This window comes from Colius striatus, chromosome 3 (genome assembly GCF_028858725.1).
Source record: "Colius striatus isolate bColStr4 chromosome 3, bColStr4.1.hap1, whole genome shotgun sequence".
NCBI classification, from domain to species: Eukaryota; Metazoa; Chordata; class Aves; order Coliiformes; family Coliidae; genus Colius; species Colius striatus.
The window spans coordinates 82726736-82751240 of NC_084761.1; the positions used below are offsets into that span (position 1 = coordinate 82726736).

The 24505-nt window shown below is 38.3% G+C and overlaps 1 protein-coding gene across 2 annotated transcripts in view; it reads left to right on the plus strand.

Moving 5' to 3' along the window:
* The first annotated feature begins 6501 nt into the window (after window positions 1–6501).
* Window positions 6502–24505, plus strand: part of FAM184B (family with sequence similarity 184 member B) — a 49864-nt gene continuing 31860 nt past the window's right edge. For both annotated transcript variants that reach the window (XM_061992797.1, XM_061992798.1), the window contains exons 1-2: window positions 6502–6771; window positions 23218–23982. In XM_061992797.1, the coding sequence (XP_061848781.1) occupies window positions 6637–6771; window positions 23218–23982 (900 nt within the window). In that variant the 5' untranslated portion in view covers window positions 6502–6636. The remainder of the gene's footprint in view (window positions 6772–23217; window positions 23983–24505) is intronic.

Below are 24505 nucleotides of genomic sequence, written 5' to 3' on the forward strand. Positions count from 1 at the left end.
TCCCTAAAAGTAATAAAAGCCCTTCATGGTGTGGTGATCCAATGAGAAAAAAAAAATGCTTAGCCACTGTTTAGTTTGGCCTGGCAGTGTGAGGTTAGTGGTTGGACTTGATCTTAAGGGTCTTTTCCCAAACTCTGTGATTCTGTGCCGACAGCAAGATACGTTTGCCTATTTTAAAGTTAACTTTTGCCTGTTTTCATGATTTAGGTAAGAAAAGGGATTAAGTTCACTAGATAGCCAGTTAAGTGGCTACTTAGTTCCCTAGGTGAACTACTTAAGCTGAATCCAACTTGCTGACTCTACGTATCTTACTGAAACATCCTTCTGGTTTGTATCATCAGCTGTGAAAGGACAAGATGGATAGTATGGATAACAGGCTTGTTGGAATGCAAAGTTGTGTTCCTTCCAGATTGAATCTTTAACTAGTGGAAGTTTTCCTCAAATTTTCAAGCAGTTGTTGCAAACCTAACATTTTCCCAGAAATCCTTTAACTCGGGAATAGTAATAAATTCCCTATCTCATCAAAAACAGGAAAGATAACTAACCTCAAGCTCCAGAGACATGTTACGGGTCCCAGAACATGGTATGAGACAGGGACTGATATTTAATGAGAAGGCAAGTGATTAACTCAAGAAAAAACATTTAGAGCCATAGGTTTATAAGTCATATACAACATTAAAAAATGTGAACAGAAGTAAACAACTCTGGACATAAGGAAATTAAAGTATTTCATGTCTATATGTGTTTATGCTTTAAAATAACAGTGTCTGACTACCTGAATTGATGGTAGTTATTTAGTAAGGACAGATGACATACCATCAAATGACAGCAGGTCAAATAGACAAAACGCGTTCTGAAGAAAGGTAATTTTTGGCATTCTGAAAAAAAAGCCACCGCGCAAATAAAATCGGTACGCGCTAGGGGTCAGTCTTGTTCCAGATCTGAGTATTCCCGCTGTTTTGCTCAAGAAACATTTCTATCAACAAAATAATGGAATTATTTTCACTTTACAGTTGTGTCAAGGATTACGGATATATGAGCTGTAATGTGAAGAATGGAGAGAAAAAGTATTACGTTTTACACATAAAAAATAAATTTAAAAATCATTTTTACATGTGTCAGACTTTTTCCTCATGTACTGCACTACCATACGTTTGTGTATGTTTAAAACATGCCTGCTTTTTAAAGATGAGTCGTTTGTACTTTGTATTAACTTTTAAAATGTATGGATCTGGCTTAATTCCTTTCTGTTCCTAGTGAACAGGAAATCAATTCCATATCCGCAAGTACAATAGTAACATAAAATCTTATGTGTTAACTTTTTTTCCTAAAAGTTTTTCTATTATATTGGAGCATTAGTCACTCTACAAAAATACAATAATCAACAGAAAATCCTCAATGCATTGGAATTTTTGTAAGGTTATATTTTCTATGGAAAATAATATGTAAACATCTTTAAGATAATTTTACTTTTTGTTAACTTCATCTACCTTTTTTTTCACTACAGATGTCTGTTTATGCAGAAGAGCATGGAAAGAAGAGAAAAGCAGGTAGAACTTTGTGACTTTAAAAAAACAGGGCTTTTAAGTGAAACTAATAATGCAAAGTGAAATATTTTTGATTCACATAACTTTGTCAGCCCATTTGTGCCTATCTCCATCTCAGATCAGGATTTTCCCTTGTGAATACCTTGCAGTCGTTATGATGGATTTCATCCAGGATGTGAGATTTATTTCATCCACTCTGCTTTAAGTATTTCTTCTAGGCTTTGTAGTTCTATGTAGAAATAGAAGGCAGGCTCCTGTTATGACAAATTAAAGTTTAACCCTGTCAGACCTACTGGCTTTCAGGGTAAGTATGCCACAGGGATCCAGATTCCCAGTATCATAACTGGCATTTCAGGTATGGGTATATAACATGCTGAAATAGAATCACAAATGTTGGTCATTTATACTTTGCTTCACACAGTACCTTAATAGTCTCCCTGTGATACCAGATACTTTCTTTAGCTGATAGAGGCATTTACTGTCATAGTTTTTACAGGTTATGTTTCAGGGCCTTGACTGCACTAATAAGCCTTAATAGCCCCTGACCAGCCTCACCTGGGACCTCCAGCCACATTCTTTGCTCATGGACATAGAAAACCTATTTTAGCTTAGCCCTAGGCCTTCAGTTCTTTCCTGAGCTAGCTCTCAGGGCTCAGTAGGGGCCAGCTCCTTCCTGAGGGAACAGTAAGATAACCAACTGGGAAGGCAAGGACCTCACCAGCAGCACAGGCCCAGAGGTCATGGCCAGTAGGTTTCACAGTTCTCTCTGAAAAGGAAAGGAATGATAAAATGTAGAACCTTGAATGGCGCTCCAGGTTCTTAAGGGAAGCATGCTCTAATAATTCAAGCTTCTTCTCCCTTGTCCTTTGAAATAGTGACCTTACCTGCTACGCTATAATATACTTTTCCTTGTCTCTTTCTACTTCTGGACCACTATTCTAGATTCTTTCTTTTTGTCAGTTCTGTTGTGTGAGAAAATACTCAGTGCCACAGGGTAAGTCAAACTTGCTGCATGCCCGTTACTTTGTGGAGATTTTACATCTGGGACACTGGGTTAAAAAGCAGGTAAAAACCAGGGAAATTGTTGATATCTGATTCAGTAGGCCTTCAAGGCCTTTTATAACTGACACATCTGGTTGGTTCCAGTTTTCATATTAAAAATATTTTCATATTAAAAATATAAGCATAATAATATTTCATCCACTATTGGGCCATCATTTTGCAGTAGTAATCAGAGGTTTTGTTTACATTCCTCTAGAACTTGTGTATATGTAAGTCAGCTATAAAACTGTATATACATTTTTTAATAGTTGCTGATTTTAGTCAGAAGGAAATCAGTAGCACTTCTGGTATTTTTTGAATTGGGCTGTCAAATCCTGTTTCCTTTATGAGGTGGGGGGAAAATGAAAATTATAAAGTAGTTATGCATAATATTTTTTTATATGAATATATGTAATTACTCAGGATGTACCAGCATCAGAACCACTTTATACTTGTCCTTTTTCTTGTATGCATTCTCAAGACAAGCTTTATTAGAAGTGAGATAGTGAATGAGGTGAGCGGAATAGCTGCTCTTATAAGTCTTCTGACTACTTTTTTTTTTAGATCCTTATTTCCTTTTTTATTTTCCTGTAAGAAGTTAAAAACAATCCCTGAATTGTATTCTGGGTTGAAAAAGCTATTCTGAGACCAAAATGATTTTAAGTGGAGATCAATAATGAGGCTAGGGATTTATTAATTAAATCAGAATCTCACTTAGGGATGCTTCTTCCTTTGCTGACACACTAACTTGAGAAGCTTTAAATCTGTTTTATTGATACAGCTGTATAAATATAATGTATATTATATGTAACATTTCATGACTAAGTCTGTTCTACCATTTTCAAGTGCAAATTTTCTTGAACTGCAAAGCGGTGGTAGAGTGTAATCTGAGGGATCAATTTAACTTTGCCTTCATGTATTTAAAAACAAAAAAGATAAATAAATCCCCCTGACTTCAGCAGTACTGGTATTCAGACAAAGAGTGGAAGATTTGGGCTCTGTATTTTTTGTGTTTTGGGAAAGCTGTTTGTAATATGTTAAAGTCTCAACCCTATGTATTAAACATTTGCAACAGAAAAAACTATTTTACATCTTGAAATCTGAGGTGTGTGGATCTTTTCACAGCAGCCAGTCTTAAGATTTCAGAAGCTATATACTTTGCATATTCAACAAGCAGAGGGTAGCAAAAATTGAAGGCTTAGAGTCTTTACTCCATATATGACTTAGGTTTTGTAATAAAAATTATTTAAAATATCTGAGCAGTAAAGCTATAAAACTGCATACATATAGACTCAGAAAGACTGTAGTGACATGACCACCTTCTCTCATAATTTACTTTAAAAACTAATGTAGTAGTAACAATTCAAACAAGTGTATGTGTGTGTTTTCTGCTTAGACTTCCCCTTTTTATTTTAAACTCTTTGCCATATGCTGCCCCAAATTCATGAATATTCGGTAATCTATTTGTGTTCCATCTCACAAAACCCACATTTGTATAGTACACACTTAAATTATGTTTTGTGACACTCTTGCTTTGTCGTCTTGTCAATACATGATCCCTAGATGAATTAGAATGAAAAAATTAAGTCAAATTCTCATTGAAAAGCTCTGGTATTATCTGCTTAAATTCTGTTATGGAACCCAAGTGGGGCTTTTTTTAGTAGTGTAACTAATGAACTTGAATTGTCTATGAATTTATGTTCTGTGGCAGCATTTTCTGATGCATGAGATCTCCTTGAAGCTTTTCCAGTGGTTGAAGTATTGACTGACGAGTCTTGTCTGGGCTCAGAATACCAGCGAAATTGTGTTCTGCTACAACACCATCTTGTACTGAAGCCTTGTTCTTCCCTCAACCCCCCTAAAATACATACCCATGCCGCTTAAAAATATCTCAACAGATTATTCCTTTTGCAGTGAACCTGAAAATCTATTCTCCTCTCTTCTGTTTATGCCTATGTAAGTCTGTCCAGACACACATTCAGCTCCAGCATGTCCTCTGCTGTTGAGCAGAAAAAACAGAAATGTTATAGTCTAGTACAATCCCACAAGTAACTTACTGTGTATACTTTTAAAAATCTTTTCATTTTTCTTATTTTCTCTCTTTGCTCAGTTTTGTTCTTTTCTTAGCACCTTGTTTCCTCAGAAAGTTGCTGTAGTCCTTTGTGTTCTCTTGATTGTTCTAATAAGCTTGTCAATCTTGTCAAAATTTCACATATATTAGGACCCTATGCTTTTTTTCTGAAATGATGGCCATGTAGAGAAGGTGCAAGAATCATAATAACTGAGTTAAGTGTGCGTGCATGTTTTATCAGATATAATACAATTGACAATGGCATGTCCTTACACCCTAGTCATAGAAAAAGGTTCACCCATAGGGAGCAGCATCTTGGACACTAATGCCAAGTGAATAAAGAAACTATACTCAGTTATTCTTGTGTACAAGGCTCTGTTTCTTACCTTTTCTTATTAATGTTCTGTCTGAGCTAAACTTCTCTTCCCTGCTTAACATCTCTCAGCAAGTGTGACCATTTCAGTTTTCCTTCCTGGCCTTTTGTTTCTCTTACACTGTTTCTCAGACAGTCTTCATTTTCTCTCCTGGGAGTGAAGATTCTTTCTGCCTCTGGAGATTTAGGGCCTCCTTTTCTACCAGCAGTTAAACGGTTTGGTTTCTCTATCCCAAGATCTTCTTACATCTTCTCACTCCTCCTTTCCCCCACTGCCTGCAGGCATTCTTCTTCTGCCCTCATATTTTTCCTCCTGGAGTGTTTGTTCCTAACAGTGCCTTAGTGCCTTATGTCTTTTTGCCCTCACCGATGATTTCCCCTTTCTCCTTTCACTCTGCCCTTAGCTGCCCCTGGATTATCCTGTCTCGAGGAAGCTCTTTTTTTCAAACCCACCACTACCAAAGTGTAAGCTTCCTGCCCAAGAAGGACAGAAAGGTCAGACAGGGAAGCTGCTTTACCTGTGGAGCCAGGGGGTGGGAAGCAGCCTCGAGTGCCCTCTGGTTGGCTGCAAACCAGCATGAGCTGCAACGGGACTCTCGGCCTGCTCCATTAGTCTCCTGTACTGTCTGCAGTGACACATCAAAGGGGTGTTGAGCTCTCAGCTTCTCCTACCTGTTATTTCTCACTTTTCCTCTTCTCCATCTCTCTGACTTCACCTTACTTTACCTTCTCCTCTTTTAGACTTGTTTAAACCTGCTCACTAACCATATTCTTCTTGTATAATACTTTACTGAATCACTGTTCTTTAAAAACCCCATTATCTGCATAGCTTGCCTTTTTTGTGCTCTTTATTTTTACATGTGCAAGCCTGCTGTCTTTGAAGTGACAGAATGGCTTGCAGATGAATAATAAAAATTAAAACAAAACAGAAAAAAAAAGCAAACAAGTAATGTTGTTTGTTTTCTTCTAGCACCTTTCCAGTGCCTTCAGTAGAACTGAGGGGAACTGAGCAGCTGCTTTAGATAAGGTGGTTGGGATCCTGGACCCTGCTCCCAAGCTCAGTGTGTCTGCTCCCAAGCTCAGTGTGCCTCCCAGCTGGAAAAAACGCTGCGTTCTGCACTCAGCACATCAGCCAAAACGGAACAAGGTTTTCTTTCTCACTTTATTGGACCATCCGCATTAGAGAAGATTGCCCAAGTAATAGAGTTTATGAAAGGTGTCGACACCGTCTTTGATGACCTCTGCAACCTTGGCAGCCCAAGAAGGCAACATGATTTAATCTGCAGACCATCTCAATAACAGATCTCTAGCAACGTCTGTGCTGCTGCCTGTGCGGCTGGCTCAGCCTCTCCCGTGGGGAATTCGTAGCATGCAGCCGCTGGCGTCTTCTCCTGGCGGAAGCTCAACCATTTAAAGGGGAGGGGAGAGGGGGGGAAAAAAAATCCCGATCAGGACGTTTGCACATGCTGTTCTCTGCCTCCTCGCCTGGGTGTTCTGCTGACGGACTGGGACATCTGCCCAAAGGGGCAAGCGGCGGCGGCGGGAGCTTGCCCTCTTGGGGGCTGAAGTTCCTCTAGCGGCTTGATTAAAATATTTCAAGCCTAATGGCTTCTGGCATAAACAAGATTAATCAGTGCGGGACTTGCAATGGTTCTAAAGCCGCTCGCAGCGGCTCGGCAGAGGAATGCAATCAGGAAATGCACATGAAAATGTGCAAGAAGATTGCCCAGCTCACTAAGGTAAGCCTGGCTGTTGCTGCCTGCCCGGGCGGTGTGGTTGCCACGGCCGGGGGCGACGGGGCTGGCTCGCAGCTGCTGCCTCTGATGGTCCCTGGCTGAGAGGACGTACAGGAAGCCGGTCCTGTCCTACGAAGCTGGTGTGCGCAAACTTCCTTTCCAACAGTTCCCCCGGGTTCAACAACTCAACGCTAGGGAGTTGCATTTGGGGGCTGGGGAGGGCAGACGATCGGTGACTCGCACGTAACCGCTCTAATTAGCGTGCAACAGCAGCGAGAGGAGCTCAAGCTCTTGCGAAGACACAGGATTTCTTTCTCTGTGTGCTGGTCCGAGAGTGGCGGTATCCGCTTTCTTTCCTGAATTACTCATTTGAGTTTTACACGTTCTCGAGTAATATTGTTGCAAAGCTGCAGCAGAAATGTGGTACTGAAGTGCAATTACTGGTTGTTTTGTACTTCATTGTTTTTGATGTGCATAAGTAGAGATACTTTAAATGACATTCGTGAAACACGGGAGTTAGGAAAAGAAACTAAATTAAGTAGTATATTGTGGTAAAACTTTTAGTAAATACCGACCTACACTACAAAATATTTTGAACGTTTTCCACACCGTGTTAAGAAATAAGAAAATCTGTGAGAGGTGGTGGTTATCTTTTAAGCTATTTTCATGCTGCACCTTTCTCAACAAGGAAAAACCTATTTCTTACCCATGTTTACTGTTTTATATGTCTGTAATCTCACTGTAATTGGGAAAAAAATAGCAATGAAAAAAACCATTGTCAATGAAAAAAACGCTGATTTGGAGCATATTGATGAAATCTGCAAAGAAACACTTGTTCAGAGTTTTTGACTCTCAAGCTAAATTTTCTGTGGAGATTTCTTTGCCTTTTTATAGCAAGTGATTATTTTGAAAGTCTCTTTAATGTCAAGCTTTTAGGAAAAAAAGAAATTATTTACGAAAACACATGACTTTACAATACTTGTCTTTGGGTTAGCAAAGGAAGTTCTGCTATTTTAGCAGCAAAATGAGGTGAAAAAAAAAATCACCCCAGTGCAAAGGGTCACGGTGAAATTTTATTGCAGTGGGTTTCTTTCAAATGTCTTTCCTAAGTTTCTACTGTTAAAATGTGGGCAGGGTGATTTATTTGCTTTTACTAGAATTTCCACTCTGGATACTTTTCAGTCATCTAGAATGAGGATGATTTATACCTGAAACTGAGAAAAGTACTTCTGAAAAGAAAATAATTCCATTTTTTAATGTGGCCTTAAAGAATCTATTTTCTCTGCAGTAACACTACACTTAAGAGAGAACTCATGGCAGAATTGGAACTTTCATCATAAGCTTTCCTTTCTAAATTCTGGATAGAGAAATGCTAATACCAACAGTAAACATTTGACACTGTATTAGATGAAAAATGTCTATACAGAAAATTTGTTATAATCTTTTTTTGGCCTAGGAACTTCAAGGGCTACCCATCAAATCACTGTTTTCTTGGCTATGTTACAGTTGGGATAATTATAATAAAATCCTTTCTAACTTTAAATTGGCCTGTAGTGGTTTTTAACCTAGTATGTAATAGTGCTGTCTGTTACAGCTGCAACTTCCTGCTCTAGTGATGTTAGGTTTTCTTGAGATAGTGATCTCATTACTTATGTATTCTGCATTGTGCAGGGAGAAATGAGTAAAAAGTATTTAAATTAGGTGTAGGATACAGTGCTTGACTTACTCTGTATTTCTTTGTTACATGGTGAGTAGTGGCCTCTCAAAGGCAAAGGAGGGGTGTGCAAAAGCATCAACAGCAGAACCACACTGGGTGAGGTGATAAGAGTTTCCATGGTCACAGGAAGTGCTGATTACTCTGTAAGACAAGGGTTGGTGCAGGGAATCCCCACAGGATACAGAAAGTCTGAAAGCTGTTTCCATTCTACTGCTGTTCTCCCCACTATTTACGCTTTGGTAGAATACGATAAGTTTTCATACCTTTGGAAGCGCTTTTTCGGTTCTGCATCTTTTTGACCAGAGCAGCAAAAATACAAGCCTTTGGAAATGTTTTGGTTCCTTTGGTAACCCACTGGTTGGTAATTTTAGACGCCTGGCCCTTCTCACAAAGACTGACTCCTTCCACTGTTGACATGTAGAACATCCCCCGTTTTTCCACAACAAGCAAAACCAATGAACGTATTTGTAAACTCAGTCAGGCTGGCTATTCAGCTCTGCTCCACTGTTTCCTCAAAAGTAAGGTGGCCATTAACATTTACCATTAGACATCTGTCTGCCCATATTTGAAATACACTAATGAAAATGTGGGGATTTATTATTAATTGTACAGTTTAGGTTTTGCTTTTAAAGCCTCGGCTCACAGTGTGAAATGAAAATGTGGGACAAACAGATTTTGCTGGAAAAAAATATTAAAACGTGCAAACTGAAATTTTTTGATCCCATGGATGCAGGTAAAAAAAAATTAAAGCCTTGGTAAGATTAGTGAGTTTGCATGAGAACTGTATAGGCCTTCTGAATTTTTACAATGAGGTAACGTTATATGAAGTAACATTTCCAGGTTATGAGGTAATATTTCCAGATGAGCTATGCTTTCATTTATGAACTTACAGAAGTTAAACCAGAAACATTCCCGTTTGCAAACGGGAATGTGCATCTGTAGTTGTCATCCGCATAAACGAGTCACACATTTAAGTGGTAGTTACCTTTCTGCAACACTAGAGCATTCAAATTAAAGAGGGACTTGTAGCTAATATATTCTTATGATTACAGAAGAATGCATGATTTTTTACTAGTAATGAAGTTCAGACTTTTCCGTCAGATGTTGGACCCTTCATGTGCTGCTTTGTGATTGCCAGTTCTCTGTGCTTCTGCTCTGTTTAGCAGTAACATAGTTCAACATGGTGACTTTCAGAAGACGCTTTGGATGTCACTTCCTGCTGCCTCGAGCTACAGATTTCTAATAGGACTTTGTAACTAATAGGACTTTCTAACAGATTTCAAACAGGACTTTCATGGGCTAATGGATTCTCAGGACAGTCCTTTGTACTGAAGGTAGGATGAGATAGAAATGCAAATGAGCTCTTGAGGAGGAATGCAGAGGAGAGTGGATCAGCTTTCATTGGAAAGGCAGTGTGGGCAGGGCTGTCAAGAGCTAGATACGCTGCAGATATCCAGGTTATTCAGGGTGCTGTTCATACTTCTGCCTGTGAGGCTCAGACCAAACCACCTGTTCTGGACTGTGGTCTGGAATCAGTAACTGGATGGTGAGAATACCAGGCAGTCAGAGAGCTACGCAACACAAACCAGTTCAGATTCCTTATTAGAGACAAATTTCTGGGTGTCATGGAGGAATGTTTTTAATAAGAGTAGATAGTTACCCTCAAACTCATTTTCCCAGGGTTTATATGACTCTATATTGTGAATTTGGAAGCCTTGTTATAAGAAGCATATTTCAAATTGCAGTATATCTGATCAAGTAGATTCTTAGAAAAAAAATCAAGCAGTCTGGCAAGAATCTTGTGTATGTATATTGGATACTCTGAGTCTTAGTAGGAGAGAATCCTGATGCATGGAAAACTTAATTGCTGGTAAAACACAATTAGGAACTTTTTTTTTCCTTCAGGGGAAAGAAATGCCAAAAAGGAGCAAGTGTGTTCCTGTTCTAGATGCAGCAGCACAGGCAGATGTTCCTTAATGACTGTGTGGAGCAGTAGAAAATGTTACACAGAAAGCTTACCAGCACCAGTCACCAGGAGGTTTATTGCCCCTCAACTGAGTCAGCAGGATAGAAATATGAACACTATTTAATAGGCTTCAGTGGAAAATCAACCAGATAAGCAACTCCCACCTTCATTAATTATCTAAGGAAGGATGTTTGACTTTTGCACAGAAGTGTATAAGATACAGGCTTATATTTAGTTAGAGCTTCACTCTATGGGTGGAGATTTCCAAAGAATTAGCAAGTGTCCTGACGTGTGTGAGGGCATAGACCATTGACACCACTCCAGTGTTTTGCAGCATGGCTGTATATTAGGCCTTTTAACCTTTCCTGTTTCATTTGCCATTTTAAAAAATGGCTGGTAGGCTTAGGAATGAAAAGTGATAAAATTCTAATGGCTTGCTCTGGAAGTACTTATCAGCTGAGCATCTGTAAGGAAGCACTCCTGGTATCTACTGATGTTTCTAGTTGAAATATGCGCTTTTTTTCCCATAATTTAAGCTAGGTTTATTGACCTCATTTACTGTATTGTGTTAACAGTACTCAGTAACCAATGCTTACAGTAGCTCAGCTGATGTGCAGTTAGTTGTTATGCTACTAGAGCTCTCCTGTGTGCTTGAGGCTTTTTGATCTCAGTTCTCTAGAGGGGTATTCAGTGTTCTACAGAAATGAAGCAAAATGGAATAGCATAAAAACCAGGATCATGCTTTTGGAGCAGCAGTATTTTTCCTTTGGGCAAGGAATATAGAAACTGGGTTCAATGTAGGCAAAGAGAAAGAATCTTTTTATAAAGATGCTTACATCACATACTAAGAGGACTAACAAAGTCAGCTATCAATATCCCCATGTGCTTTACTTGATGATGGTTTTTTTCATTATGTTTATGTACAATTTTCTATCAAGATTTCAAAGCTAGCATTATTTTTGCCTGCCAGATGACAAAAATGCACAGACTTAAAACTTCTGTAACTTGTCATCACTACATTTTCCTTACAGAACTAGAAGGGAACTCCTGGATCATAAAATCCATGTGCAATGTCATATAATGGTATTGATCAACTAGTCAAGAGCAATATTGAAGCCACTATTTCTATTAGGAAATAACCCTATTATTTGGATAGCTACAAACTGTCATTTAAATTAATTCAAGGTGTAAGAATGACATCCATGTATTGGAATTATCTTCTTACCATATATGTTTGTCACTGACTACACCAAGTTTGCAGAAAATCTGACAGCCTTGGTAATTAACATCTCAAAGCTGCTTTATAATGGAAGCTATGTACTAAATTCAAACCCATTTTTCAAGGAATCCCAGTTAATCTTTGTATACAAATGTGATGTGTTACAGGCAATAGGTAATGAAATGTCTAACAATCCATTAATCACACCAAAACATTTTCAAGGTTATAGTTTTTTTTTATGTTCTATCTTTTCTTCACAAATAACATATAAAAAGTACTTTTTTCAGTGACAGTCTAATGATACCACTGTCCTAACATTTTTGTTAACTGGTATGTAGAGGCCAATATTTTAAAGTTGAGAAAATTGTACTCAAGTGAGAAGCCAACACCAACTCAGCTTTAGACATTCTCTCTTAAATATGCTAAAGCTGTGTGTTTAGGCTTTTGAGTATTTTAGCGTTGTCTATGGTATATGACATTTTTTTCCCCTTAAAGTATCCTGCCATTTTTCCTCTGAAGCCATGTTTTCATTAGGTAAAAGAGTGTTTATGTTTTATTAAAACAATTGTTACATTGAGGTAGAACTACCTCAGTTGCCACCTCTACAGTCAAATATTAAAACAGGTGAGCTGTCTCATAACTATTCACTTGTTTTTCCTGCCTATACACAGTCAGGCTGTCTGTGTGATGCTGAAGACTGCTTAACCTGCGCTTTTAGAAAGTTCAGACTTGGCATTTTACTTAATGTATATTCATTTGTCTTCCAAAGGGCTCGGAGGCAGCAGAGCACAAATAACACTATGGCATAACCCTGTTACTGAGGAAATACTGCCTTTATTCATAAAGAACCTACAAACTGGAGATTTTTTTTTTTCTTCTTAAGTTAATGACCTCAGTGAAATTAATCTGAAGTAAGGTTATACTTTTTTAATGTAGTTGTCATTCAGAACTTTGTATGACTTGGCCTTTAGGTACTTAAACACAATTTTAACTTAAAGTAGCAGAGAAGTCTGTTTTAATTCTCTTTGGATGATACAGCATCTTGTTGTGACTGTGCACTGAGGGTTATATAAGAGTTAGCATTTGATGTAAATAGATCATAGTTGAACATTTTGCTTTTTTTTTCCATTCAGGAGGGGAGAACTACTAGAGCTGGCTAACAGGGCTATCAAGAACTGGTACAACTGGTATTTTTAAATGCTTACACAGTGTTTAAATGTTTTTTCCTAAGATGCTGATATTCTTTAGTGTTTCATAAAATTAATGAATTGTCCCAAAACTGCAGGATGTTGCAATACAACTACAGTGCATTGCCCTACAGTCTTGGCAATGCACCTTAATCCTGATTACCTGACAGGTAATGTGTATTAGTGAACAATATGGCTCCATGTCCACTTATGCACCCAGACGTGTGAGTGCAGCCAGATGCAGCCAGGAAGCGTGGTCAAGATGGAGTAGTGACAAGTGCCTCTTGGTCACCCAGTGTGTCATTGTTCACAATATAATCATGATGCAGTCAGAGATTTATGAGGCTTAAAGCTTTGAATTTTAATGCTTAAAATTTTTAAAATAAAGCATAATTGGAAAGTAGCTGAAGTATTAATATTTGGACTGACTCTTGTAGAATCATAGAATGGTTTGGGTTGGAAAGGACTTTTAAAGGTCATCTAGTCCCACACCCTGCAGTGACTCAGGACATCTTCAACTACATCAGGTTGCTCAGAGACCTTCTTTGTTTATTCAGATCAATTTACATTTTTCACACTGTTCCTTCTTTTTCTGATGATTAATGGTGGTTAAATTTTCTTGGTTTTGTGATCAATGATACAATCTCAGAAGGTGTCTATCATGTGCTTAATATGCATATGCTTAATAAGAATGTCTTCATGAAGTGAGAGTAGTGGCTGTATTTGGTCTAGCTCCATTTTTTCCATTACAAGTATTTGGGTACATGAATAGTAGTGTAGTATCAGTAATCATGTCTGGAGGTTAGTGTAGTATAGTAATCGTGTCAGGAGGTTGGGGCATCCCTTTTTTCTATGGTGTCTCACAACAGGACAGGGGTAATGGGATGAAGCTGGAACACAAAAAGTGCCATTTAAATGTAAGAAAAAACTATTTCACTGTGAGAGTGACGGAGCCCTGGCACAGGCTGCCCAGGAAGGGTGTGGAGTCTCCTTCCTTGGAGGTCTTCAAGACCCACCTGGATGCATTCCTGTGTGACCTGACCTAGGTGGATATACTTTCTGCAGGGCAATTGGACTAGATGATCTCTAAAGGTCCCTTCCAACCTCTACTATTCTGTGATTCTATGAGTATTATGATATGTGTCATTGTGTATCCCTTTAACTACATAATAATGTGTTGATTCTGGCTCTTACAATACCAATGTAAAAGAGAGGGGAGAAACTGAAAGAAAAACATATTTTAAAAAAACATTGTATACGCCTAGATCCTTCTGAGTCAGTAGCTTGCCTCTGATGGTGCCTAGTGTTACATGAATGTGGCATGCCTCTAGTGCACTTGTATAAAGTACTCTTCCTTACCTCCAGTGTTTTCCAGAGCTTGGCAAAGTGTGTTAGTTGAATGCAAAACCTACAATAAACATTGTGTTTTAAATAAATTATAGTATTTGTCCCCACAAAAAGATATATTTGATTGGGAAAATCTGTTTCACCCTGGGCTATAATTAAATCAATAATTCTACAAATTATATTTGCAGGATTTCAAAATTTTGCTGTATTTCAAGTAAGGGAATATTTTTACAAATAGAAATCAGGTGAGAAAATGCTTAACAAATTTGTTTACTGTATTTATTGTAAAATTGGGCAACATTGCTTTATCAGCTGTAACAAGACTTCAGGAGATATTTCGGAAGGATAAAGTTGCAAATAAATGTACAGAATCATCAAAAAAACCAACCTCTCAACCCTTTGAAAATACGAAAAGTCTGCAGTTTTAGACTCCTTAAAGATCTTTACAAAGCTGGAATGTAATGAAGCGTTTTTCCAAAATTGAGTATTAATTTGTCAAGTGAGTTCTATCACCAGTGTATTTAGATGTGGTTAATGAGATGCATTAGCTCTTATTTTTGAAGTGGAATAGATATCAAACTTCTAGGATATAAACCTATTAAGCTCTCCTGTAAGTTTCAGTTAGCTAACAACAAAAATTTTCATTGAATTATATGGAAATAAGACTTTTCTGCTTGTTTGACTTCTGCAATAAAAATTCTCCTTGACTACAATGACCTTAACACGGACAGAGAGAGGACATGGATAGAAATGTGACTTGTGCCAAAGAAATGTATTTCTTACACGTTATCTATCTGAAACAGCTTCATAAAATGGAATTGAATTCATCCAAGGCTGTAAAAGCGTAAGATTTATGGGGAAGTTTGGCCTTTCTGCTGTCTATGTATATGTGTATGTGTTGATTTACATTCATTTATTAAATGAATGAACACAATCTTTTAAAGTGTTTTCATCTAGTTCCTGGGGTTTAATAAGACAGAAATTTTACGTAATTTAACTTTTACTAAAAAATAACGTCATCCTCTCTGACAGCATTTGAATACAACTTAACCTAATAAATATGCTCAACATGAATTTGATTCACCTCAGGGAGAACAAAGAAATAGAAATGTATTTCTTGTAAATATCATGCTGACAGATTTTATTTATTCTAGTTTTTAATTACATATGAAAACTACAAAAAATAATAGTGCTTTTGTTACTTAAGTTTTGCAAAATAATGTCAAAGTTATGTAGAAAAACAGTTGACAGATAAGATACAACATGAGTCAGGAAATGTAAAAAGAAAATTATTATAACATCATATTGTAGGAAGGCAGATACTATAAAGATCTGGGCTAGATTGTTTTTTAATATTGTTTCACATATTAATTAATGACCCGCAAGTAAAAATAAACAACATATTGAAGTTAACAGTTCATACTAATTCAAAGGGAGCTATAAACACCTAAACAAGATGAAAAGAAAAAAAAAGGAATATAGTTGGAAGACAAAATAAAATGTATTAGAAAAATGCTTGTTTTTCCAAACTCCTTCATCAAAGCAGATGTGCATGATCTGGTAAACCCAGTATCTGTTTTGGTTTGTAATGTGTTGGTAAAAGAACTTAAAGTGGATATACGGAAATGAAGTAAATATGAATTGAGACATTAATGCAGGATGGAGAGAAACCTCGGAGAAACAGAGGAAAATTAATCCATTTTCACCTCTGATAAATGAAACTTTTCCCTTTTTATGAGAGTGTCTCAGCAATGTGGAAGGAAGAGCAAGGAAGTTGGGCATGCAGAAAAAACAATAACAAAACAGAGTAACACTTGAAGCAATTTACTTCTATTACCTGATTTAGACACCTGCATTGGAAATGGAGACATTGTCCTTTGGAGCCACATGTCTTTTGACTAACCTACATTAAATGTGTAATGATGAAATGGATACTGTTAGGTGACAATAAGTTCATCTCTTGTATGCAAGAGTGTTCTGGTTTAGCAAGGAGCAGCTTTTGGCTTAGTAACAGGGGGAGCAGGTTGCAGTGAAGACCCGGTAAAGAGTTTGCGGACTCTCCCCCGGCTCCTGGGTTCACACCCACCTCCGGCCCGGCTGGGCCAACCTGACGCCTCTGCCAGCACTGTTCAGGGACGCGAATTTGAAATGCGAGGCAGGAGGTGTAAGAGTGATACAAGATGGAGGCGGCCACGCGGGCCCGTCGGCCAGAGAAGGAGTAAGGAGAAGCAGTAGACCAGAGATTCCTCTGCAAGCCGTGGGGAGAATACAAGCTGTGCCCCTGCAACTTATGGAGATCCATGGCAGGACCGAGAGTTACCAGCAGCTCCATGTGAGTGAGCCCGGACGGGCGAGGGACTGTGTGGGGAGACGGCCATGGCCCAGGCCGTGTTGGAGAGCCTGCACGCCGCAGAGCAGCCCCACACGAGAGGCAGAGAGGAGCTGCAGCCTTTGGAATAAGTGCGCGTCGGAGCAGCCCGTGCAGGGCTGCCATGCTTGTGAGTTACCCACGGACTTGCAGGGAGGACTGGTGTGGAGTTCACCCGTCCTGAGGAGGGACAAACGGCAGAAGCTATCGGGAACAGACTAACTAAAACCCCCACTGCCTGCCCCCCCGAACCATTCAGGGGGGGACAGGGTAAAAACACCGGGATCAGGGCTCTGAGCCCGGGAAGAGGGGAGGTGTGGCAAGAAGGTGTTCTTAAAAAGGCTGGTTGGACTCTTCACTGTTGTATTACTCTGTGTTGTTTTATTTTGGTTATGTTTTGGGTTTTGGGGGTATGTTTTTGTTGATGTTGCATTAAATTATTTTCTGTTTTCTTCCCCAAGCCGAGTGGCCTGGTCTGTTTTGTCCTGAACCTTAAGCGCCAATTAAGCTCTCCCTGCCCTTGGGCAATTCTCACCCTCTTAGGTACTCGAGGCTAATTGTGGTCTTTGTTCCCTGATGGGCCTAAACCATGACAAAGAAATGGGTAGATGTTGTACTTAGGGAAAGGATCTAGTGGTTGGTAGGGCTGGGACAAAGGCTGGACTCAAGGATCTTAATGGTCTCTTCCAGCTGAAACGATTCTATGATTCTAAGCATCTTTCTGAGAATTAAATGCATAGAAATCTTCTGGTTGTTTGCTTGCAGTGATTACTAGTGTTCTCCTCTGACCTTCTGTGGTAGTCATGTTTCAGAACCACCAGTCTCTCTCAGAGAACTGCAGTCTGTTATGTTTCTATAACTGTCTAGGAAGACCTATGCTGAGATGCTGAGAAGGTGCTGCTTACCACCACAGTCACAGCAGATGGATTTGTGACCAGTGTAAAGAGAAAGGATTAAAGTTGAGTGGATTTATAGAACAGTTACAGAAGAAATTTCTGTAATAAGCTGCGAGTTGCCCAGCAGAGGTGTCTCTGTCCACAATTAACCTGTGTGATTCTGTAGTACATTTTTACTTTTCTGAAATTGGTGGGATATGGTACTGGTGCCTTTTTTAGCACTTGCTCTGCTTATGGAAACATTCTTGCAATATAGTTTTACTTTCCCAATGATTAAGTTGTGTAGCAATTGTTGTACCTAGCTTATTAGAAACTATAAAATACAAATGAGGGAGAGCTGGATGTCTCTCTAGTAAAATTTAGGCTAATTTAATGTTCAGTTGTACTTGAGAGATCAAGTGTAAAGCATAGGCCATTCAGCTAAGGTTTCTGTATTCAGTATTGTACCATACTGGGCAGAGAAAGAACAAAGGAAACCCAAATGAATAAATGTGCTTGTGTGATTTTCTTGAATAAAATTTAAACCAAAAGGGCACAAAAAAACCAAAAGGAAAGGCAAAAAGAGTAAAAAAACATATGCGTTGGTGAGCTCTCCAAAGTCACTGCAAGAGGGTCCAGCTTGTTCTATTATTGAAGAAACAACATTGCACAACTTCAAAACAGGAACATCTGGTTTCACTCTCCATTGAGTTGCCACCCGTAGCCTGGCCAGGGCTCAGGGAGGAACAAAGGGAGTTTCTTTAACCATTTGACTTTGACCACATTTTCACACAAGGCCAGACACCTTGTTTCATGGCCTTGACAGCCTGCCTGTGAGCAAGCAAAGGAATACATGGCATCTGTCTTCACTAATAATTATATTCCATCTAAGCTACATCTTTCACTAATAATCATATATACTTCACTAAAAATCAGATAGTAATTTTACATAATGTTTGGTTGAGAGGTTCATATAGAGGTCAACTTTGGTTTGGGGCTTTTTGCTCAGACCTCTACTTCACCAGCATAGGAGAGAGCTGATGGAGCTTCCTGAATGAGGCCATGTAAAGCAAATTGCATGTGTTTGCAACATAATGCTGGGACATCTAATCTGGCTTTTTTGTAGACCTTGCATTCTCAAGGCTCATTTGTTTCTGGTTATAGTTTCCAGAGACAAAAGTAGACACACTGTCTTGGCTCTGATTTTGAGCGCATGAACATCGTTGAACGTAACTTGGCCCTGAACTCTTTGCATCTCTGACTTTGTGAGTTTGTTATCCATGCCTACTCTGATGGATAGATCGAAGATTGGAAAATTTTGGAAAAATCTTTTTAGGAACTTGCTGACCATGAGAGGCCTCAAATAAGGTATTTGTATTGTTTTATAAGTGACAGTCGACACGGTGTTGGTCTGTGTTGATTCAAGGAAATTTAAACATACTGTCACAATGAGTGGACAAATGAACTATGGTCCGTATATATTTCTTATAAAAAGAAATGCACTTTATAGCATTTTTCTAAGAAATGGTGTGAGAAATATTAATGTTGCTTTTGCAGAATTAGAAAGAAATTAAGACAAGGAAATTCAGCTGTTATCTGCCTCTGTGTAATGTAAATCAGTGGACTGACCATAAGACTGTTATCTGTTTGTTTGTAATTTTAACTAGAGTTTTAAATTTCAGGACTGTATGGGAACGGGTGATAAGATAAAAGAACCAGACATCCCCTGAGGGGATTTTAGGCACCTCGAGAAGTTGTAAATCTTGGAGTACCTAATCAATGGGGAAACAAGGGAGGGACCTTGCGGCTGGGATAGGGTATAAAAAGACGAATATTGTATCTATTAGGTGTGCCTACTAGCTAGGACACCCCCTCTTGCAAGAACGCTTAATAAAAGTGCTTCACTGCAGACTCTGACCTGAATCTTTCGCGAGAAAGTTTGTTCTGTTTCTCACAATGGGATGATAGTCAGCTGTATAATCTGAAAGCTCACAAAAGAAACTCCTTGTACTTCTCCCCATAACTCCATGTTTTGGAAACAATGTTATTTCAGCTGGAGCTGAGCTTTCATTTCAGAGAAAAATAAGTTGCTTTATCTTGTATTTTTGCAAGGTACTGAAGGCACATCTGAAGGATTAAGAAATCATAAAGCAAATTAAAAACAAAAAAAAAAAACCCACTCTGATCTGCTTGGAGAGTAGACAAGACAGAATTCATAAAAACATATTCAGCTGCTAGTGAAGGTAAGATACTACTGCTACTTGTGAAAAGGAGATGATATGTTGACCTAGCATCAGTGAGCCTCTAGCCAGCTAACTGGGAATCAAAATGGATGTCCCTCCTTGTTTGGTTTAGGATGCTGCCAGGAGTATCCTGTTTGACACCCCTATCCAGGGTCTCTTCTCATTCTTCTGTTTATTTTCTCTTTCTTTTAGATCTTTCTTCATAAGGAAGGATTTGTGCCTACTAGCTTGGGCCAAAGGAAGAACAGTCACTATCTTTGCCTTTCTTTGATTTTTCTTTTTGTCCTCACTTCTCACCATCCATACCAAACTGTCTCACTTCTTATTCAGCTAGCAAAGCAACCTGCTAGAACCACTTTTTAAAATGATGATAGCCAAGTTCCTACAAGAGTAGTGTTTAACACTGCTGTAGGAAGACAGAACAGATTTTTTTTAGTTTGAACTGTCTTCACTGATGAGGTGCATTTGAATGATTTCTTTTTTTTATTTTGCCTCATCATAAAGAAAAGAAAGGAAATGCCATTGCCATTTAGATTTACAGCATTTGGAGAGTAAAATAGGACTAATAAGATGTATTAATATTCACTGCACTGTTAAGGTTCAAGTGTATGTATATAATAGTGTTTTTGCTAACCTATCATAAAACTGTAGTTACTATAAAACTGGTACAATGTTTCCCAATATATTCAGTGTTGGAGAACAGTGAGGAGGCAGGAGCCCTTGGTGTTACAGTAGTAACTCAGATTAATGTGTACTCTTTTCGTTTGAAAGCAATTCTGTCTGTATTGTCAAACTGATAAATTCTGGAGCTGCTTTAAAAAGCTGTTTATCAACACAACTGTTAAAAGGTTTATACTACACTAGCCAGCAGTATGTACACTTGCAAAGTACAGATGCTGAAATAATTTTTCAGAGTTTGTCCTTCCAACACATAAAGTCCCAGATTCATCTCCCATAACACCAATCTTTTAAATGAGGTGTCTGGAACAGGAAAACAGTAGCTATATTTGGTAGGGAGTGAATGGCATATGTGAGGGGCTTAAATTTTATAACGTACAGAGCAGCAGCCCTCTAAAAGCTAAATCTCTTAAGAAGGTTCAGATACTGAGGAATTTATTTCAGCACTCAAGCATGAAGAGTAAATTTAAGGGCATGCATTTTTCCAGTCAAAATTCTTCACTGTGGTTCTAGCCATTATTAAACAGAAGTGTAGGAATAATAGAGCCAGGAGGCCAGTTTCTTCCATTCTTATAGTAAACTCACTTATGATGTTGGTGATGGTCTCAGTGGAGTCTGGGATGAATTTAGACTTTAGAGGAACCCAGATTCCACTGTCAACCTGAACACAACATAACATGAAACAGGCAATGCTGATTTACTAGACAGATTAATAATTAAGAGCAGAAGTCTTTGAGTCACAAAAGCTAGATGTTCATCTCTGTTTTGCTGGTGGAATGAAACACAGAAATGTGATCATCAATATCAGACCTAGTTACTTGAATAGTTGCCCAAACTAATTGCTGATCATTCTAAACCTGTGGGTAAAATTGATCTTCTCCTTGTAGTTTTTATGTCTGTCTCCTAAACAGTTAAGAGAAGTTCATAGAATGATTTTAGTTAGTGGAGAGGAGGAATCTGCTTGGTATCTTGCAACCTTCTGTTTCAAAGGAAAAATGGTTAAAAATATTAGAGAATAATTCATGGCATGTAATCCAGGGCCCAAAAATACACATATCTAAATGCAGACAGTGACTTCTTGTCTGCTTGTCTTCTGGAATATGATACTGTTACTCCCTTTTGTCACATATTTATCCAGAAATTTATCCAGTCCATGTTTTGCATTTGTGACTTTTTAAGGTTTCTGTACTGAATTCATTACTGCAGGGAGGAAGTTGACTACATGCAAGATGTTCTTGTGTGTGTGTTTCCATTTATGGATGACTGAAATTTAATATAATATTCTTATACAGGTAGCACAAGAAATGGTAAGACATAGGTAACCAAATTCAGTACTTCTGCAGAAATCCTCAGGTATATACAACACAGACTGCAGATTTGTGACATTGTAGTCAAGATGCCTATTGGTCTGTCAATTGAGTGTTCCCTGAGGAAATATTGATGGTTACAGGGTCAAAATTCTAATATAATTAAAGAATTAGTTGCTTCTGTATGTTTTTATATACTTAAGAATATTATTTCTCTAGGAATCTTTTGGTTAACCTCTATGGGCTCAGCCCAGACTGAAAGTATCTGGAATAACTTGTGTACAAACTCCAAATCTAGTTTTGTAGAGGAATTCTCTCTAAAAAATACCCCAAACAAACAAACAAGTGGGAAATGTCCACATATATGTCAATACATGGTGTGTTTTTTTCCTTTGAGTTAGGTGAATGTGCCCAGTAGAAACCAGAGTAGCCCCCATGTCTTCTAATGGGGGCCTGAAGAGACAAGCATGTGTCTTTTCAAGGCAGTTACTATGTTTTGCAATGTCTTTTAAGCTTAACATGCATTTTACCAGTTTTGACTCTGAACTCTTCATTTCAGTCTACTGGAGGCTTCTAATAACATTTTCTTTTTAAAACAATAGTAGCGTGCTTGTAAAACAGCTTCTGTGAGAGATCTCTGGTGTATGTCAGGAGTAATGGACAAAGCCTGCTTGAGGTGATAACGATCTTATGTTCATGACAATTGTTATTCTGCATTTTGTAGAAGAAAATAAAACATCAAAAGATTTAAATAAATTGTTTGAAAAAATTGCTCATTGTCATCAGACACTTGCTGGAATCTGCTAAAACCCCATTTCTGAGATTTATGATGTTACTGAAGTATTAAAAAACCCCCACTGCATGAACACATCTCAGAGTCCAGCCAAAAGGTGCTTGCAGTCGCGTAATACCTATCTTGAAATGCTGATCAAACTACCTTTCCATGCACATGGCTTCCAGGAGTGCATCTTCAGTGGTGGCTTTGTTTTAATCAGAACTACAAAATATAATACTCCTTCCAAACTTTCCTCTCACGTCACAGAGTGATTTATGAAACACATGAACTGGATGTCAGGACTTCAAGTTTCATTTATAGATCGACTGTTACTGGTCCACAGCACTTGACAATGCTAAAGGCATTGTGGCAGCCAGTCCTTCTGCACTGAAAGCTAGGTGAAGTGGGCTGCAAATGCAGAGTCCATTAGCTAAAGATAAGGGCACTGATTAATTCCTAAGGGCATTCCTTACTAAGGGCATAAAGTAACAACTGGCAAAGAATAAAAAGGGAAATTTCTGACAAAAAGCAGGGGAAAAGATGTTTCTCACAGTATTGTCTTCCTTCCCTTATGAGGTTTAGCAGTTTGTAATTGTCCCTTGTTCCTAGTGAAAAAAAAAAAAAAACCACAAAGAAATGACAACAACAAAAGATTGAACCATAGCAGTAATTCTCTTTTAGCATTTAACATCTTGGTAAATATAACTGAATTCATGACGATAATTTACCAAATACTTTAATTTCCTATTTTTTTTCTTGTTCTTCAGGTGATATATGCCCTGAACACCAAGAATGATGAATATGAGGCTAGTATACAGGCTCTGAGAGAGGCTCATGAGGAAGAAATTCAGCACATTCTTGCTGAGACAAGGGAAACGATTCTCCAGTGTAAAAGCAAAGTTGAAGAAGAACAATTGCTGAGAAAACGTATTCAAGCCCTTGAAATTGCAGTGGAACAACACAAGAGACTAAAGGAAGAAGCCTTAGCAGAGTTAACATTGTGCAAGAAGCAGGTGGAAGAGAGGGAGCTGAGAACAGAAGTGAAACAAACACAGATAGTCCTTTCTCCAGACATGGCAGCTACCCATGCAGACTTTAGAAACAAACTTCTACATTTAAATCAGGAGTCTGATGGACTGCTAAATGAATGCAAAGCATCTAAGAGAGCAAATTTAGATAAAAAAGTAATTTTAAATGAAAAACATAGTGTAGAAAGACAAGCTCTAATAAAGGAGATGGAAAACCTGAAGAGTGAGAGCCAGAGACCAACTGGAGAATATAATCAGAAAACAAGCAAACTGCAAAGCTCTTATGAGAGAGATAAAGACTATTTGAAAAATGCTATGCAGCAACCTGTGGTAGAAACAAGGAAGAATTGTCAGCAAAGAGAAATTGAGCAAAGGAAGAGCTCAGAGGCTGAGGAAGGTTTTTTACTGCAGCAGGTGAAGAAACTGGAGGCTGATCTAGAGGAGAAAAGCCAGAAGATAAATGAGAGAAAAAAGCATTCCCAGAAGCTGAAGGATAGAATACAGGTAGAGTATGAGACTGTGATCCCTATAAAAGTGCACATTATTAATTCTTCAAAATTTTGAGATGCAATCTTTTAAATATATTGAGTCAAATGCTTTGTAAGCAGTAAAGCGGTTTTAGAGGCTTAGAAGAGAAATAGGAGGGATATAGTGCTGAGAGTTTTAGCAGAAGAGTGATGATTAGTAATTTATTAGGAGAGCTCTTTTTACACTGGACTTTGTATTCCTTGAGGCACGAGTGAGGTAAAATTTTTCTGTTGTCTGAACAAAGCTTTACCTTTCCTGCCCTGAAATGTGAAGAAGACAGCAAGCATGTACTAATGGTAGCAATGAGTATTTACAGAGTACTCTCTTCTCCCTTGTGCTTGCACATAGATAAGAGATGTGAGCTGGCAGGTTAGGAACCAAGTGCCTTATATTGTGTGACTCTTGTTACAGTGGCTTGTACCAAGTGACATTTAATAAAGTGTCCTTTGCACCTGTGAAGTTTTATATGCTGAGCCATGATGAGCTGTGCTGCAAATGT